Source organism: Haliaeetus leucocephalus, unplaced genomic scaffold (genome assembly GCF_000737465.1).
Source record: "Haliaeetus leucocephalus isolate CR32 unplaced genomic scaffold, Haliaeetus_leucocephalus-4.0 Scaffold556, whole genome shotgun sequence".
In the NCBI taxonomy this organism is placed as follows: domain Eukaryota; kingdom Metazoa; phylum Chordata; class Aves; order Accipitriformes; family Accipitridae; genus Haliaeetus; species Haliaeetus leucocephalus.
This window is the reverse complement of record NW_010972992.1, coordinates 4,978,604-4,997,404: the sequence shown is the minus strand read 5'-3', so window position 1 is coordinate 4,997,404 and position 18,801 is coordinate 4,978,604. Positions and strand designations below refer to the sequence as shown.

Genomic DNA, 18,801 nt, shown 5'->3' with positions numbered 1-18,801 from the left:
ATTACACCTCATATTAGAGTGCTATTAACAAAGCACAAGGGTTCAGGAATAGTACTGTTCCACAACTTGCATGCTGTTGATCTACATCTTCTCATAGCAACAGATCAAGATGGAGGCTACAAATTCACTTTCAACATGGATAACACTGTGCCAAGCCTTTTGCTAAAAAAGCCAAGGCTACTACTGAATTTTTTTCAGTAATACTGTGACAAGACTGACAAGCAGACATTTGCAACAGTCCATGATAAAGGTTAATAACAGCACTTGTCAGGATACACCTCATCTTTGATAAATGAAAACCTCTGAGCTTTTCCTCTCCCCCTGCGGGATCACAGTTGATCTAAGGATTAGAAATCTATTCTTAGTCCCCTTTCCAAACAACTAAACATATACTTGAAGGCCACCTCTTGACAGCAGGCACATACATTCAGCCAATTCTTTGTCTATTTGTCACAAAGAAACTTAAGTCCAACCCATGGCCACAGCAACAGCAGTCCAACTCTTGCTCGCTGCAACAGCTTTAAAACAGGGTATGATTACACAGAGGTAGGTATCCCTGCTCCTCAGTCTCCCCCAAAGTAACTCAAAGCCACACTTTGTTGGGTTGTTTGATGCTTTTATTTATCACATGTAAAAACACTACTATTTCTGTTTGCAGGTACCTCTTGCTGCACTGCAAGTCACACAGCTTCAAACATCGAAGACCAGACAGGCAGAGAAAGGAATTAAAGTGTTTATGCCCAGACAAGGTCATGATCCCAGAGGGTGTTTAATACACAGAACCCCCCCCACAGGAACTGTTCTACAAAAGCAGTAGAGCATTACAAGTAACAGATCAGAGTTGGTGAAAACACTACATGAAGGAATCGTCTCAGGGGGAGAGGACCTGCAAACTGGTCTTTTTCTTTCAGCTGCCCTTATCTTTCTAGTATAGGTAACTGTGATCTAAGTAGATGACTAGTGCTTTAAACCAGAACAGGGGTTGACTGATCCACACAGCTTAGTGGATACAAGGGTTCCTGAAGTTCCTTCCAGCAAAACGGGCCTTGCTGCCAAGCTCCTCTTCAATTCTGATGGAAAGGGAAGAGAGTGCCGGGTGTCAGCAGACAGTGTACAACTCCTGCATTAGCACAGCTGCTGACCTTACACTAAGTCACCCAATCTACCTGGTACTGAAGATACTATCACAGAGGCCCACCAAGCAACTTCAGTAATACACACATTTAACTGCACTGGTCAGTATCACCCACCTTACATAGCTTTGCCCAAACATTTGAAGTGCTTGCCCAAGGGAACAGCGTCACGCAGATAGGACAATGTCTCATATCTAGTATCGCAGGACGCCTTGTATGATGCTCCCCTTGAGCATATGTGCTATGGGCATTACCCATCCAACTCATCATTTAGCCTACAGTCAGCTCTGCAAGTGCAGCACCAGCCCAAAGCCACCTCTGCCAGTGCCAGTTTGTCCTTAAGCTGCAGAGTGTTTGAGATGCAGAAGGCCAAGCTGTTCCCCAAATGCATTAGTGGACCAGCCATTCTATGTCAGACTTAACCCTCAACCCTTTTCCCCCTGAAAGTCTCACCTCAGCAGCTGGTTATACTTGGCTAGACGCTCAGATCGGCAAGGGGCACCAGTTTTGATCTGAAAGGGAAATCAGAAAGTTAGTGAAGAACTACAGCAGAAATAAGGCCACAGATGCTAACACAAAACTATTCTATTCTGTTGAGATTTATAAGCATAATCACAAGCTTGGTTTCAGCATCAGACTTTAAATATCCATATACTCGCAACTGGATACGGCTTGAGAGCAATAAAGTGTTCATTTGCTAGCAGCTTCCGTATAAGGAAAACCCGAAATACCTACTGGAGTTGACTAAGATTTTTTTTTTAAATTAGTGGTTAAAGGTGAGTTTACACAAGATAACATGTTCCCTTGTCACATTCCCACTAGACAAATCAGCTTCCTCTATACAGACAGCAAATATACACGCCTTAAGTCAGAGCAGACCCCATCTACTGTGCAGCATGGCTACATCACCATATTAACTCATCAAGCAAAGAGGCAAACTACAGCAGCCAGAGATACCAACCTGACCAGTGCAGAGACCAACCACCAGATCAGCAATGAAGGTATCTTCTGTTTCTCCAGAGCGATGACTCACCATCACACCCCAGCCATTGGACTGGGCAAGCTTGCAGCTAGAAGAGACAAACAGATAAAGCCTCACACCATCCCTGTTTGCTTAGCAGCCTTTGCTCTAGCTATGATGCCAAGTGGCAGGCATTCCTTGCTTTGGCAAGACAGAACTGCCCCATGGTACATCTTAGGATCACGTGACAACACAGTGATAAAGAGCTGCTTTTACACATGCTTAGACCCAGTAAAGTTGTTCGATATGCCCATAGGACTTCAAGACCACAAAAGGTACAGGTTTACTTGTCGATATCCTCTATTAGTTAACAATTGTTCTCCCTCACAGATGGCCAAGCAACAGATTTCTATTCCACTAACTCTGGTCTATATGTTCATCTCCCTCAATTAGACAATCACCCTCCCTGGCATTGCCAAGAGGGGAGAACTTACGCTTGCAGGGACTCTGTCACTGAGCCAATCTGGTTGACCTTAAGAAGGAGGCAGTTGCAGGATTTCTCCTCCACAGCCTTGGCAATACGCTTAGGATTGGTCACAGTCAGATCATCACCAACCACCTGGATGCCAACACTGCCAGTGAACTTCTTCCAGGCAGCCCAGTCATCCTGGTCAAATGGATCTTCAATGGACACCACTGTAGAGAAATAAAAGGAGCTTTAAGACAATGCCACCCTGAAAGGTCTTGTTTGAAATCAGTGGCACCAAAGCGCTGCAGCCAAGTAATGTCCACCTCCAAGAACATTCCTAAGACTCCTAAAAGGCTAGCTGTTTGTTCTGCTCTTGATCCCTCTTACAAGGGAGGCTGCACCCTAACTCTTTCCTTCAGCAATCAATCCCTACTCACCACTACTACCATGCTTCTTGTTGACAAACAACTTACAGGGGTAGTTCTTGACAAAGCCCTTGTACAGGTCAGCCAGCTGATCAGGAGAAATGTATCTGCTGGGATCATCAGGGGATTTGAAGTCCAGGTCATACTTTCCATCACGGTAGAACTCTGAGGCAGCCACATCCATGCCAATGACAACCTTTTCAGTGTAGCCAGCCTTGCTGATAGCAGTCTTCAGCAACTCCAAAGCTGAAACATGGTAAGGTACTTCTGAGTTCCCACCAAACATCTCAACCCAAGAGCTATTCATTTACCAGCAACACTACATTCACTTGGCAAAGAATCTCCATTACCCCCTACAAAAAGCCCAAAGGCCCCACAGAAAAGGTTCTTAAACTCTCCCACTTCTGAAGTGACTGGAACAAGATTTTACTTTTAATACTGCTTTTAGCTTGTAATACTCTTGAGACACCGTTATGGGATTCATAATCTCTTCAGGCAGGACTACATGTCAGCCCAGAAAGCTTAATACTAGATGGTAATACATCCTCTTTCAGCTTTATGCACATAAAGTAGTGCAGGAAGTAGTGACTGCACTTTAGTCCCTTTCAGCTCCAGATCAGGTGTTGACCATGAAAGTGGTAAGCATCCAAACCCGACAGGCAATGCGATACACAGCCTGCCTCTGCACAGGGCACCCTCTCTTTGCATCTACCCGTTTTCCACTTGCATGTTTATATACAGGACTAGAACTACTCAGTAGACACATCTGAATACTACCCACTATGCTACCGTGTTTGGCAGAGTCCAAGCAAGGAAATTCAGTATGGTCACAACCAGTAAGACTCTCCCAATCACCCTTGACTCAAAGCCAAGCAGTTGGATCAACCAGGCTCTTTACAGTAGGAAGCTTAGATCAAGTGTTCTTGTTTGGGTTTTTTTTGTGGGTTTGGGGTTTTTTGTTTGAGTTTTTGGTTTGTTTTTTTTTTTTTTTTAAAGATGTTAACGTAGTCCAAAGTGCAAAAGCAGCTGCTGCCAGCAACACAAATTCCTTGGACTGTAATGGTCGTTCAAGGTCATATTCACTGATGTCTGCTAGGGTACAGACCTAGCAAGAGCTACATGTGACTGTGGTATTCAGAAACACCCTGATTTCTAGTGCTGGCTCAGTATCTTCCGTGTCAGGCAAAACAGTTCAGAGGCCACCTTCAACGATAATATAACTAGCGGCTTTAAAGTAACAAGTAACTTAAGAGTTCTAGTGCTCTACTGGCTTATTAGCAGCTTCATTTCTGCTGAAGAGGCAGAAAAATAGCTCTTCTGGTACAGTTTCTGTAGGAACAGGCATTTCGCTTTCCACAAGACAAACTGCCTCCCTCCTCCAACAGGTTTCTGAACAGAACTGTTTGGCTGCAGAAGCAACAAAAGCTTCAACTTCCCAGGGAAGCCTTCATGCACTCCCACACACTACCAGGCATAGCTGAAACTGTTTTCCTCCTTTGTCAGCAGAGAAACAAACTCCACTGAACTTAGACTACTGACTTCTGGGAAACCTGCAATGCATGCAGACATTCCCATACCACTCTTCAACTGGGAGGAGGTAAGATTCCCTTAAGCTGCTACAGGAATGAAACAGTAATGAGGTATTGAAGTCAAAGCCATTCTCTCAAGCTGCATAAACTGATGTTCAAGGGAATAGCTCTGTGGTCCTATACTGGACCACACCAGTGTGGCTTCTCGGAAAGTCTGTCAGGATAAGCAGAGCAAAGAAACAGCAGCAAGTCCTACAATCTACTCATCTTGCTTTCCAGTCATACTGGACAGGTATGGTCTTCATTCTCTGGCTAACAGTTACACCTCCTCCCACACTTAGCTCATTCTTACCTTCTTTATTTTCCAGGATGTTAGGGGCAAAGCCACCCTCATCACCCACGTTGGTTGCATCCTTGCCATACTTCTCCTTGATTACATTCTTTAGATTGTGATAGACCTCTGCACCAATGCGCATTGCCTCCTTGAAACTGTCAGCACCCACAGGGAGGATCATGAACTCCTGCATAGCCAGCTTATTGCCAGCATGGGAGCCACCATTGATCACATTGAAAGCCTTGGAGTAACCAAAAACAAAAGTCAAGTTAGAATGTTTCAGGGTAAATTGATACCAGCATTTATGTTAAGACTTTTTATTTTCTAGAAAACTTGATCCAAGACCACAAAGACATCACGAAGCACCTGGTCAGATCAAGTTTTGAGCTAGCCCTACCAAGAGACTTACAGGAACTGGAAGAATGACTTCTGCATTTCCAGCAAGGTCAGCAATGTGACGGTACAAGGGGACACCCTTCTCAGCAGCACCAGCTTTGCATACAGCCAGAGATACACCCAAGATGGCATTGGCACCAAATTTGGCTGAAATAAGAAGAAATTTTTTACATAAATGTTAAGTCTTCATAAAGAAACTCAGCAATACCAGCACCATGGTCTCGATTATGGAAGCGCACAGCATATGCCATGCACTGCCCATTGCTTCTGATACAGCAAGATAGAATTCTGTAAACCAAAATCCATCTTTTCACACCTCACTGCAACACAAAGCCCACTTACATTTGTTCTCCGATCCGTCCATTTCCAGCATCAGTTTGTCAATCTTTTCTTGCTCCACAACATTGACATTCTGCAGAGAGAAGCAAGCAAAGCACTGCTTGACACCAAACATGGCTCTACAAACTCTTACCTACCCACTGCATTTTTTATTTCCCTGGCAGGCACCAAGACTTGCTTAAGGGCAACTACCAACAGCTGAAGAGACTAGTTCTTGTCATTATCACACAGCAGCATCTTCTGTAAGGCTATTGTGTCCCTTGACTTCCTGACATTTACACCGCTATCTGCCTGGCATAGCATAGGAGCAAAGCCCAGTTTATGCCCCCTGCCCTTTCAGTGCAAGCTCAAAGACAACCAGCTTGATCACAACATACACACATTTGTAACTTAATACATAATGTTCGGAATTGTGACTAAGCATGTGCAATCACTTTATGCATTAACACTTAGTTTTGCACCATCCTTTCTAGCCAGCAGTTAGTACCCACGAAGCACAGGGGAATCTCGCTCAAGCAGACTTCACTTAGATCCCCTCAGATTCCCCTCCAAATTAGCCAGCTTGGATAAAACCCAGGCCCTCCCCATCTCTCAGCTACCCTTTTAAGCACAAAGCAGCTTGTATCTTAACTGCACACCACTGAAATTCCCAGGTGCTTAAGTATTTCTGCACACAACACTAGGCTACTAGAGATTGTTTTGATTAAGTGTCAGATATGCAGCCATTAAGTAAAGCAATTCCTGTAGGTAAGTTTGTTGACATGCACTCCAATACACAGGCTAACACCCCCCACCTTGTAATACAGTTCCTGTAACTGTCTCTAGAGAGACAACCCATTAGTTAGGACACACTGGACCAGCATTAGCTGATGTTAGCAGAAGACAGATTGCTCCTACCTTGCTAATCAGTGCAGGTGCAATTGTTTTATTGACGTGCTCAACAGCTTTTGAGACACCTGGAAGGAACAAGCAAATCAGACACAGGTCAACCACACTGACTACGCAGGCATTAGTAGGTGATCGCAGTAACAGTAAAAATCAAGAATACCACCTCATGCTAGTCAAACCCCAATCCAATCTGAGCTTACAGCCAAATCTGAACACTTATAGACATCACCTCAATTGAATGGAAGTTGCATGAAGTAAGCATCGTCTAGGAATGCCTGCTGCAATGTTAGTTTGCAAGACCATGCACTGGAGAAATTCATCCAAGTGACAAGGTTGCACTGAAAGCACATCCATTACCTGTGTACACAATGCTGTCCCCAGGAACTCGTTAACATATTTAACAGCTCTGGATACACCTGACAGAAGCGAAATGGACAAGAGAATCAAGGAAGAGATGAAGACTCAGCCAAAACCAAAGCCAGTCATGCAAGAAAAAGAAAAGGACACAAATAGGTAAACAGACCTACAAGTCAGCAAGTGCCTGATACTGAGCAGCAGACTAGAAACAAAAGGGTTCAAAGGGTAGAGGAAACTGTGCATCAGCCAGCAAGGCTGCATTTGGTCTTTCCATCCAGGTTTCCATACTATTGCAAACACCATTGTGGACCCAAGCCTCAAGTAGGTGAACGACAGCATTTAGAAAAGGTTTTAGGATAGGCTATTCCTCTCCAATTCATAGAATGGATGAGTAAGGGGAAAGAAAAAGGTTTCCCCAGAAGTTAAGCATGCAGCAGCTCAGGCATTTCACTATCTGCTATTATTCTATAACATTGCTAACGCATCACCTTAGCATATGTTTTATGCTTGATACAATGCTGAAGTACACTGTCTCTTGCACCTGGATGCAGGAACAGTAATTGCCTGCTCCTGGCTTCAGACAGGACATAAAGCATGAACACAGCACCATCCTTTTAATCTATGTGGACCTACCATTGTGCAAACCAGAAGTTCCAGTATGAACTAGCTTTTTGCCCCATAAGCAGAGACCATCATTAGCCAGCTACCAATATTAGCCTAAGGAATACAGTCATCCCTGCATGGTGGTTAAAGATTTCCAAAGACTTAAGCCTCACAACGGGTGAATGCTAATTAAGTGCACCGTGAACCACATTAATTGTCTTTCAAATGGTCTAAGTCTGCAGATTTATATTACAGAAGACCAAACAGCTATCTGCAAGTCATTCCATTTGGCAATTATTTTTTCGTAACTCATGTTACTCCCTAGCTGACAAAAACCTTCAGCTGTTATAGTCTGTTGTAGAAGCTCAGACTACCATCTAGCCAAGCGCCACGAAAAACTGCCTGTAGGATCAGATTTAACAGGTCTAAACACACACATATTTAGCACACATTTACTCTTCTCAGGGAAAAGTGCCCTAGGTCAACAGCATAAGCTCTTCAGCTCTGGGATATTCAGTCATCTAAGAGTTTATTCTGTGTTAAAGTAGTAACAACCATGAATCTTCTCAGACAAGGCTCTCCGAGTTCAATTCAGTAGTTACCCACTCTAACCACTCTTCCTTAATATGCACAAAATATTTCAGCTTCCTTTTACTGGACTTGCAGAAAAGTTTGAAGACAAGTAATTTCCTCTCCCAGCCAAAAGTTAAGTTGATTGCATATACTTGGAAAGCATCACCAATGCTTTTACAGCAGCAAGCTGAAAAGGAGTCCTATCTGTCCAAGCTCTCAGAATTGTCATAAGAATTACTATTAGGATGTTTACTAGGTAATGACATCTTGTATGCAGCTATTTGTTTTCCCCCATACTTGTTCCCAAGCCAGTCTGGTGACCACTGTGTTTAGTTTCCTTTCAGAACATACAACCAGTCCCCAACCAACTAAAATATTACACCACTAACATGAACTTAAGTACCCTGGCTACCTATCATGACAGACAAAAAGCTAAAAGTGGCTTTATTATGCAGTCTGAAACAAAAGTATCTTCCATGATTCCACACAAGCTGTTGTCAGCAGCTGGCCTAAACCTCAGGTTCAGAATTTAACATGCTGGGATCGAAGGAGCCTATAGTACCAGAGCAGATACATTTAACAGTTCTTTGAAAATTTGGTGTATGAAGAGATCTTGTGACTAGCTGCAGTATCACCCAGCCTTTAGGAGCAGGTAGTTCAGATGCTCTTATGACACGCTACTGAAGCACTCTGTACTCTGACATGCACCAACATGCAGGGCAACAAGAGTGGCCTAACAAAGTATGTTGGGGTATACTGTACTAGAGACATGATCACCTAGCTGGCATGCCTGAGCTCCACATACCCACCTACAGAAGTACAGTGATCTCCACCACTATGTAGCTGCGCTGCTGGAGGCAGAGTCACTCTCCACATTGTCCCCTGGAAAATCCAGCAGTCTGTGCTTTACATCTGCCCCAGCCATACAGCCAATGTGTGGTATGCATTGCTATCATCTTACTGTTAATCTCCATTGCTTTTGCTTAATTGCCATACCTTGTACAGAATGTGGACAGCAGTAAAGGAGCCCCTGTGTCCTCTGTTACAATTTGGCATAAACATACACAGCAGCACAGTCATTATAATATGCCAAGCTGGGTACCAAAATTCAGGTTTACCTTTCCCCATGTAGCGTGTCTTGTCATTGTCACGAAGCTCCAGAGCTTCATAGATGCCAGTTGAAGCACCGCTGGGAACAGCAGCTCTGAAGAGACCTGTTTACAACAGAAACAAGAACTCTCTTAGCACATTCAAACCCTCAAAAGCATTGTCCACTCATACACCATCCCAACCTACCACATACTTCCATCCCTGGAGATGGGAGAGGTAATCTCTAAACCACATCTCTGCTCACTTATACACTGATCCTGAGAGAGCTGTCTGCTCCTTCACAGCATCACCAACTCATCAGTGTCTCTCTCATGCAGATCAACAGCAAGCTGACTCACTCATTCTCTTCCACTGTGCATTTCAAGTGTTTAAGTCAGAAAAGTCATCCATTGCCCTTCCAAAAAGGGTAGCTTTATTCACTGAATCTACTTTTGAGCTCAGTTTGGCAGGCAAGCTCTTAAATTCTTCTAAGATGCAGCATAAAAGGGACAATTAGGAGGCCTATTTTGTTAATATGAGTTCTGAGCTCTTCCGACAACAGCACAGCCACCCAGACAGCCCATTTTTCCAACCAAGGATGCTGAACTTTGAGCAAGTCAGTACACTGGAGTCTGTTCTGCCTGTGCTTCAAGATGCCAGTCTCCAGTCCTTCCCTTATGCCACTACAGCAAAGAGCTTAGTAGGGGCAATCTCATTAAATGACTGCGTTAATCTTTTGAGGCAGAAAGATCAGCTATTTAGTTAGTGTATTACAGCTATTATGTTTGCTCATTCCACCAAACCACACTGGTATGTGTTTGCACAATGCCTTTGTCAGATCCTATCAGATATGAGATGAACAACTAACAAACCAAGGGAAAGTCCTGCAATAATTAAAAATATAAGATGTTATATGCGAAAACCCAATTAGACAAGTTTAGTCATGCCCGAGCACTTACAGAAAGAAGAAACCATTACCCAAGATTCAACTCTGCAGCAGAAAACTGTTTCATTACACAAAGTTACTGCTAGACAACCCAAGAATTAAACCTCAAGTGCAGTCACACAGAGTTTAGGGAACACTGAAAACTAAGACCATTAGCAGCTGCTTAAGGACATGAACGAAGGTCTTATTAACGCTGAGTTTGTAAGCGCTATCCCAGTTCATGCTCAGGGCAAGGGGAGGACAGCAGGTTTGGATTAACACTTGCACAATTTAGACTGTAAGCAGCAGCACGCTTAAAAAATGCTTCACTGTCCAGGCCAGTATCTCGAGCTCAGCAAATTCATCCCAGTAGAATGGGGTAGAGGTTTTTCCTCCAAGTCCCATAGCAAGCTCTGCAATATGTTACAGGTATGAAGGAAAGAGTAAGGACAATTGCACTGCTAGAACAGGACAGTTTGTATACTTCTGACTGTCTTTTCAATTTTATCAGATACAAGAAAGGAATAAACATCTACAGCTAAGGACTCACCTTTGTTGGTAAAGAGGTCTACCTCGACAGTGGGATTCCCACGAGAGTCAAAGATTTCACGGGCATGGATCTTGAGAATCGACATCTTTAATACCTGAAAAGAAGAGTTTAGCATTAATCATAGAATGATTTGGAAGGGACCTTCAAAGATCATCTACTTCAACACCCCTGCCATGGGCAGGGACATCTTTCACTAGATCAGGTTGCTCAAAGCACCACCCAACCCGAGTTTGAACACTTCCAATGATGGGGCATACACAACTTCTCTGGGCAACCTCATCCAGTGTCTCGTCACCCTCATCATATAAATTTCTTCCTTATATCCAAACTAAATCGACCCTCTCTCAGTTTAAAACTTCCAGTTTTAACTTGTTCATCAATATTCTTCAAACACAGCTCTGTGCAATCAATCTTTCTTTAAACACATAAAGGACAATCCCCACACCTCTTCTTCCTTGCCTGTCCCTCCTCAACAGCTTAGAGCCATTGATGCCAGCACTCCAGTCATGTGATTCATCCCACCAAGTTTCAGCAATAGCAATTATATCATAGCTTTCCAGGTGCACAAGGGCTTCCACCTCCTTCTGTTTGCTACCCATGCTGCATGCATTGGTATAGAGACACTTCAGTTGGGCTACAGACCCTGCCAACTTTTTAGAACAAGCCTGAATTCCTCTGAGGCATTTCACAACTGTTTCCCTGTTGGTTCCTAATATATCAGTAGCATCTCACTCTTCTATGTTACTCAAAACTCCACCTCTTTCCCCCTAACTAAGTCTAGTTTAAAGGTCTCCTTATAAGTCTGGCCAGCTTGTTAGTGAAAATGCTCTTGCCCCACTTCTTCAGGTGAATCCCATCGACTCCCAAAAGACCCAGCTTCTCAAAGGTTGATCCATGATCATAAAAGCCAAAATCCTGAGGATGGCACCAACTAGGCAGCCAGGCAATCACCTGTTGAATTCATCTCCTCCTTCCTCCACCCCTTCCTCTGACTGGGAAGATAGAGGAGAACACAGGAAGATAGAGAACACCACCTGTGCTCCTCATCCTTTTAACATTGCTCCAAAGGACATAGTCTCCTTTAATGTTTGTAAGTTACCTCATTGCAGTACCATTAGACCCTACATAGAATAACAGGAGCAGATAATTCATAGGGTTCACCAGGCTTGGCAGCCTCTCAGTAACATCACGAATGCAAGCTTCTGGTAGGGCAGCCAACTTCTCTAGAGAAATTGTCTCAATGGAAAATGGGCACTTCAGTGCCTCTCAGTGAGGAATCTCTAATTACTAATACATTACATGCTTTTCTGGTGGCACCAGTTCTAATGCAGGTGGGTGGTTGGATCAACTTTGCATGGTTTGCTTTTCCTGGATCCCATCTATTACTCACATGCTCTTCATTCTTCGATCCCAGAGCATCATGCCTGTTACACAGGAGCATTTCAGAGGACTAGGGAAGATTCTTCCACCCCAGGTGCTGACAAGGGTCCAGCCTCCATCTCATGAACTACTGCTACTTGCATCAGTTAGCTCAAGGTTGAAGTCAGGCTTACCTTCCCTTGCACAGCATTAAAGCAGGGCTGTTGCTCAGCCTGGGGCAGTGCACAATACCATCTATCCTCCTCCTGCTCACATCTATTGCAGTGCCTGTTGAGCTTCTCCTGTAACTTAGCTACTTGTTTGAGGAGTTTCTCATGACTGCACTTGCAGCTATGACATCCACTGCTGCCTTCATGTGCCAGGGGGATTTCCAGTTACTGAAGCTCTATGCAACCCAAGGTCTGGACAGCTATTCCAGTCCTCGAGAGGACTGCTTGAGTTGAGACATCAGCATAGTTAAGTTGTAGTGCTTCTGTTTGGTTTCAGCCACAACCTTGCAGTTGCAGCAGGTGGACACCATTTTCTTTCAGCAGGTCACAGTCTCCTTATAGTTCTTATGCGGGGGCAGGGGGGGAAGTCCACTAATAAAGTGGTAATTCTTTTGCAAGGTGCCATCCTTCTAATTACCTGGAGACCTCAAGCTTCTGGGTAGGCTTACACAGCCACCAGTTGAGCTGGGGTGACCATGAGCTTGCAGCCTAAGCCTGCAGGTGAACAGAGCAAGCAGCAGCACAAAAACTGGCACACCCTTCCCACAAGAGCTGCCATGCAAACTGCTGATGCTGCTCCCAACAGACACCTCTCCCTGTTTCCACACTGGTTATTGGTGCTCCCTAGAGGCTTCCAGCAGCTTGAACTGGCCACTGGCACATCTGGCATCACCCAACTCTCACTCAACTCTCTTGAGACCTGCTGCCTGGTCCCTCTCCCACACAGCCCAAGGGTGCCAGGGGCACAGAAATCCCCTGACAGCCTCCCCAGGGACCTCACAAGCCTTGCACTCCTCTCAGCATGCAGCAGCTGCTGCTGCTACCATCAGCTTGACATTCATATCCTGTAGTAACACCTGCAGTCATACAAGCAGTTCAAAAACATCACTTCACACTACTTCAACCGAGAAAACTTTTTATACTTGGTGAGAGTTAGAGTCTTACGTTGAGGACAGAATTCTCAACCTAGGTGGGAAGAACAGTCTAAAACCAGAAGCCTTGTTTCCAGAGAGATCTGAGGGAATGTCACCTTACCACGTAAGAGCAGCCAAGTAATCCTAATACAGAAAATCTCTGCTACTAGTTAGAATTCTTTCTGATAAAAGACTAAAGTGCAACAGTTCTTGGTATACACAGCAGCTGTTCAGAGCTGAATGTAACCTATCTTGAAATAGAAACAGTCACAGCTCTAATTAAGAGCTCGCATTAATAGTTACACCGTCTTGAGTACTTACAGAAATAGCTTTTCCTCCTAAAAGGAAAAAAAATCACCACAATATTTTGAACACTTCCTTTTCCCCCTTTCTCACATATCTATACACTTTTCCTTAATAAAACTGCAGTAAGCTCAGCTACATTTTAAAAATTGAGTCATACATATGCCTGTAAGCCATCGACTGGCACCAAACCCAGCTCATCTGCAGAGAAGCTCAGCCTCAGAAGCAGAACTGTCTGGAAGCCAGCTTTTTGGCAAGCCAGTGTGGGTGGTAACCCTGTTTACAGAAATGGCTATGAATCTCTCTGCAGTTACTGCAAAGTTAAGAAAACAGGGCCTTAGAAATACTGCTGCTTGTACAGAGCGGGGGGGGTGGGGGTGGTGTTAGCTTCATACACTATTCTTCCTCCACAGCAAATTTTCCCTCCCCGTGTTAAAAACACAGGTAGCCATTTGCTTTGTCCCCTTGGCTTTAGAGTGTCCCTTCCAGTTGTCCTGCCTCTAAGCAACATATTGTATAGGCAGCTCAAAGACTTTAGCTATGGCCTGCTTTACAGTAAGACCCACACACTGACATATGACTAACCTAAGCAGCAAGACAACTTGGTTCAAGCTGGCCTTCATGCTGCCACTACTTAACTTTAATCAGTGAATATGCAAGCTAGAAATAAATCCCTGCAACTCTCCAGTTATCAGTCCCTACCACACTAACAGTTATCTCTCGGCACTTGCACTGAGCAATGGCTAATAGGAAGAATCTCCATTTATCTGAAAAGGACTTCTCAGAGGTTATTAGGCTGGCACCTGCTATGCCTTACTTCCATTTTCAGAACCATAGCTCTGCAACAAAACATTAGGTGCCTTACTCTTCGAAAGCATAGCCAGCTCACAGGAAGTCTTACTGCAATGCAAGAACTGTTTGTTCACCTTCACAAAGAAGGTGGCACTTTAAGAATACACACTGCAAGAGCTTCCGTTGGGAATGTCTGCCAGGTTTGACAGGATACTCCAGTGTCCTTGACAAATGACCTTTCCAGCAGTCCCTCCCTTTTCTTTACAAGGAGGCATTTCACAGCACTGCGCCATTCCAGAGATTCCTCACACCATTGGTTTGGGGTTTTTTTGGCTTATTTTACAAACCCACCCACTTCTGTGTTCAAGAAACAGTTTTCCCACTGAGCTATTGCTGGGTAAAAATCTGACGCTGTTTAGCTCATCAGAAGCTGAGCATTATGTGTTCTGCCTCAACCAATTCGGTCAACTCATCTAGAAAGTGAGTCAGCCCACACACAGGTCTAGCTGTAGAAATGCTAACTGAACTCAAGAGAGCTCATCAGTGGCACTGCCTGCTCCAGACCTTTGTACTTAGTGATGGAGCTAGCCAAACACACACAAATGCATGCATTGCCTTAAACCTTTTTTTTGGTACTATGATCTGCTGGCAAGGTCAGTGTCTCCCCTTAGGAAAAGGGCCACACACACCAGCTTTGCTGGCCTTCCCAGCAGCACACGTTGTTACCTACTTCAAGGCTAAGTTACAGCCCACTGCGCCACTGCCAGTTCTGGGTACTAGCTTCGCTATCAACTGAAATCCAAGAATTCACCACTTAACTCCCTGTTTGATCCCATCCTCTGCACAGTGCATGCAGTACTCTAACACCAATGCGGGCTACTCCAACTTAAAATCACTTCCAGAGGTTTTGTTTACAGCCAACTTTACCACCAAAAGCTGTATTTGTGAGTTATTCTGTAGCCACATTTCTCTTAAGACAGGGTTAAGACTGAGCACTGCAAGCATCTGAACGGACATTAAAAAACAAGAGTAAAGTTTGGCCATAGAAAGAACTATCCTAGTCAGTGTCTCGTTACAGAACTGCCATACAGTTATCAGTATAAGTCTTACATGACACTTCAAAGTCCCATAAGACTACAAGTCTCACACTATCACCACTCTGAAAAAAGTCTACTGCTCCTTAGAGCACTGACCTCACTGTATTAGATCCTAACATACCAATCCTACTGCTGAAGCACTCCTAAAAACTGGATAAACGTCGACCAAAAAGGGCACCTTCCAATCTTACTGCCTTGTGTTCCACATGGTATTAATTCACCTCTATGCTGTGCAACACAATGCAACGTGTTTTAAATAATGCCTGGCAGGGAGTAAGTCACAGACATGTTGAACTACTTTCTCTCTTGTTGTTTAATAAGATGGAGGCCTGAAACTGCATTGCCTCAATCTGTGGGTTTGGATGACAAACTTCACTACTTCCTGCCAGGCTCAGAAAGTCATAGCCCTACCCTGTGACTCAGCAGTCAAGTAACGGAACAGGAGAAAGACCAAGATCCTCTCCTGCAACCCTGCACGAGGCAAGCTGGTTAAGAGGCAATATTTCTTCCACACCTTAACATCCAGAGACACACACCAAGTCGTGAGGTGCTACTCCCCACGACTGCTGCCTCGATAACTAGCACTTAATTAACCCCACTGGGAGACCTAAGGCACACAGATCTGCGTGCTGACATCAAACATCAAATATTTGAGATGCGTAGCTGAAGGACATCCACTGCCACTAGAGAGGGGAAGGTCCAAATCACGACACGCAATCCGAGAGCGACTGTTAATGATTAAGAGAGAGAGGTTAAACCCTGCTTTTGAAAGAAGCCTTGACCCATCCCATTCCCCGGAAGGTTTTACACCCCCCCACCGCGCACGCTGACGGAGCTATGGCCGGCGCAGGCCTCCCGCCACCCCCGCGATGCGGCTGGCGCGCTGCGTGGCAGAAAGCACGCCCACAACGGCCAGCACCCCCCCCGGAGACCGCCCAGGCCCGGCCTGGCCCCCGGGCAGAGCCGGCGCGGCCCCATCTCACGGGGCCGGCGGGGCCTTCGGAACTGCTGCCCCGGGAAGGAAATGAGGGGAAACCGCGGCCCCACCGGGACCTCTCGCCCCGCGTACAACTGCAGGGGGGGTGGGGTGTGTGACTGGGCCGCTGAGGCCACCGGCGGCCGGAGGCCCCTGCCGCCGCCACACTCACCTTCGGCCCAGCAGCCCCGCTCCGCACCTCAGCCCCGCTCGCCGCCTCACCTCCGACTGGGACCGAGCGGCTGCGCGGACGGCAGGCTATAGCCCACCCCATGCAGATGAGCCGCCCTCCTCCCGTCCTCCATTGGTCGGCTCAGCTCCTCTCCGGTTTCCTATTGGCCGGCCGGGCCTTTCACCGCTCTCCCATTGGCTAGCCGCTCCTCGCGCCAGAGGCGGGCTCGCGTGCGTGCGCTACGTGCCGCGGCGGCCCTGTCGGCTCTGCCGTTCGCCTCGTGGAAAATCCCGGTGGGGAGGGGGGAGGGGGGGGTGGAGCCGCGCGCTCCTCCTCCCCGGCGCGTGCTGCGGGGCGAGCGGGCGGTCCTGAGGAAAGGCGGGACGGCGCTGAGGAGATTTCTCCTCCTGTGGCAAACGCCGGAGCCAGCGACAGCCGGGGGTGCTTTTCTGCTGGCCTGTGGGGACAAAGAAAACGGGTCTGGTGCGCGGTAGAGACACTTGGGGTACATGGAGTGTGCACGTCCCTCTGTGAACATAGACACGGGCCGGTGGGGAGAGAGAGGAGGAACGGCCTGTGGTCGTTGTCACTAAAACTGGAAGCTGAGCCTTGATTTTGCCAAGGCCTCACAAGTGCGTGGTTCAGCTCAGTGCTGCCGCGTCGCTGAAATCCCATCCCTGCTTGCTCGGAAGAAAGGTACAGATGCGCTTGCACACGGGGTGGGCGTAGAAACGGCGGCTGAAATCGGCAGGAAGGCTGCACGCTGCCAAGAGGAAGGCTGGGAGGAGAGGCGGGGGGTTATTAGTTCTAAGGAAAGGTTAATTACAAATACAATAAATTTTTACTTTGATTTTGGAGTGACTATCCATTACACTTCCTGGGGTGGAGAAGGAGCACTTATGCAATTGATTATGACACCTCAGATACTAGTGTGCCAACAGGAACAAAAACCTTTTCAAATGTTTTGCCTGGATCTGCACAAGGGCATCCGATGCCCCAAGACACGTGCTTGAAGACTGTGTTGTGACCAAAAGATAACGGAGCAGAACAGAGCTCACCACTAGGCCACAGATTTAAAGCCACTGCCAAAATGGAGTGACTCATGCTCCTGAAAAGCTCCAATCCCACCATGGATGTTGAAAAAAACATCACATTATTCATTGATAATTATTTAGTCTGCTGCATTATGGTGAAGTATGAACCATGCACCACTGAATGAACTGGGTGCATTGTGATTGGCAAAGCCTCCATCCCTGGAAAGTAATACTCGGCTTTCTACAGACTCAGCGGTAACCACGTGTTGTGGTGTTTAATAAGAACATGACCACCCACATGAGTTGTTCCCAGCTGTGGCACTGCAGAGGGATCCTGTTCCTTCGTGGACCTATCTATCCAACTCCCCCTGGTAGCTGTTCCCTGCAACCGGCTTGGCAAGGCCCTACTCCATCTCCCCCTTTGTGCTGGAGCATTGGACCCTGGGGGGGGGGTGATGCTGGTGGGGGGGCATGCCTCCTTCCCCCTCAGCCCTTGTTGCCACCAGTCCTCCAGGCTCTCCCTGGTGGTATGGCTGCCAGGGAATATTCTGCTTTGGTTACGTCAGATAAGTTGGAGTTGTACCAAAAGGTCTTTGTGGGTTTATTATGGAGAATAGCTGTGTCCATGCTTCCCATAAGCCTGTTTTTCTTCCAGGATTTTTTAACTGAGGGATAGTCACACATTGCACTGTGGAAGGGAGTCTGCAATGAGGGGAATCCCATTGCAAGGTCAAAACATTTGAACAGGGCCATAGGCTGACCTGGGAAATGCACAGTCTTGTCCCTTCTCACATTCACATGCCCTTAGCCTTCACTCTTGGACATGATTGCTCCCATTCAAGGCAGAGTACCATCCCCAGCAGTGAGTGCGTGAAGCCCCCAGCAGGGACTGATGCTTTGTCTTGCTGGGACAATGCAGAGCCCAGACCCATGTGTGTAATCCCATGGGGACTCCCAATTCCCCTGGGTTTGCTTCCTCCCATTTCACCTGACACTACACAGCCTGTGTTCAGACTGATGGAGGCCTGGCTCTGCAGTATTTGAGGTACATAAAATCAAACCTGTGAAGTTCCCCAAGCCTGGAGTTGGGGTCTAGGGGCTCCAGTGGTTTGACAGTGCCCAGTTCCTCCTGACTGCACCATTCAAAACCATTTTGTTGCTTGCAAAGTTAGTTATGTTTGTGCTTGCTCCAAACTGCCTCACCCTTCTAGCCTGAGTATGACTGATCATTTCTTCTGGGCACATTTTTCTTTCCTTCCTGAGAACATGCCCCCAAGACAAGCTTTAAGTCTAATGAAAAGCAAAGGAAATCTGTTGAACTGACCGCCTTCCCTAGGCACGCCATGCTGACAC

At 46.2% G+C, this 18,801-nt stretch overlaps 1 protein-coding gene across 1 annotated transcript; it reads right to left on the bottom strand.

Moving 5' to 3' along the window:
- Positions 1-599: 599 nt before the first annotated feature.
- Positions 600-16,465, bottom strand: ENO1 (enolase 1, (alpha)). Its single transcript, XM_010577372.1, has 12 exons — positions 16,415-16,465; positions 10,572-10,665; positions 9,126-9,221; positions 6,484-6,542; positions 5,590-5,659; positions 5,261-5,394; positions 4,870-5,092; positions 3,037-3,234; positions 2,589-2,790; positions 2,095-2,203; positions 1,587-1,645; positions 600-1,070 (listed from the first exon to the last, which is right to left on the bottom strand). The coding sequence occupies exons 2-12, from the start codon at positions 10,654-10,656 to the stop codon at positions 1,001-1,003; spliced, it is 1,305 nt and encodes a 434-aa protein (XP_010575674.1). The 5' UTR covers positions 10,657-10,665; positions 16,415-16,465; the 3' UTR covers positions 600-1,000.
- Positions 16,466-18,801: the final 2,336 nt, after the last annotated feature.

What these genes read in the sequence shown, in the direction of transcription:
- ENO1 (XM_010577372.1), bottom strand. Translation starts at nt 10,656, where the DNA reads ATGTCGATTCTCAAGATCCATGCCCGTGAAATCTTTGACTCTCGTGGG. An exon ending in AGACCTCTTTACCAACAAAG is followed by an intron (nt 9,222 to 10,571) that starts GTGAGTCCTTAG and finishes TGTTGTAAACAG; the next exon opens with GTCTCTTCAGAGCTGCTGTT. An exon ending in TTGGTCTCTGCACTGGTCAG is followed by an intron (nt 1,646 to 2,094) that starts GTTGGTATCTCT and finishes TTTCCCTTTCAG; the next exon opens with ATCAAAACTGGTGCCCCTTG.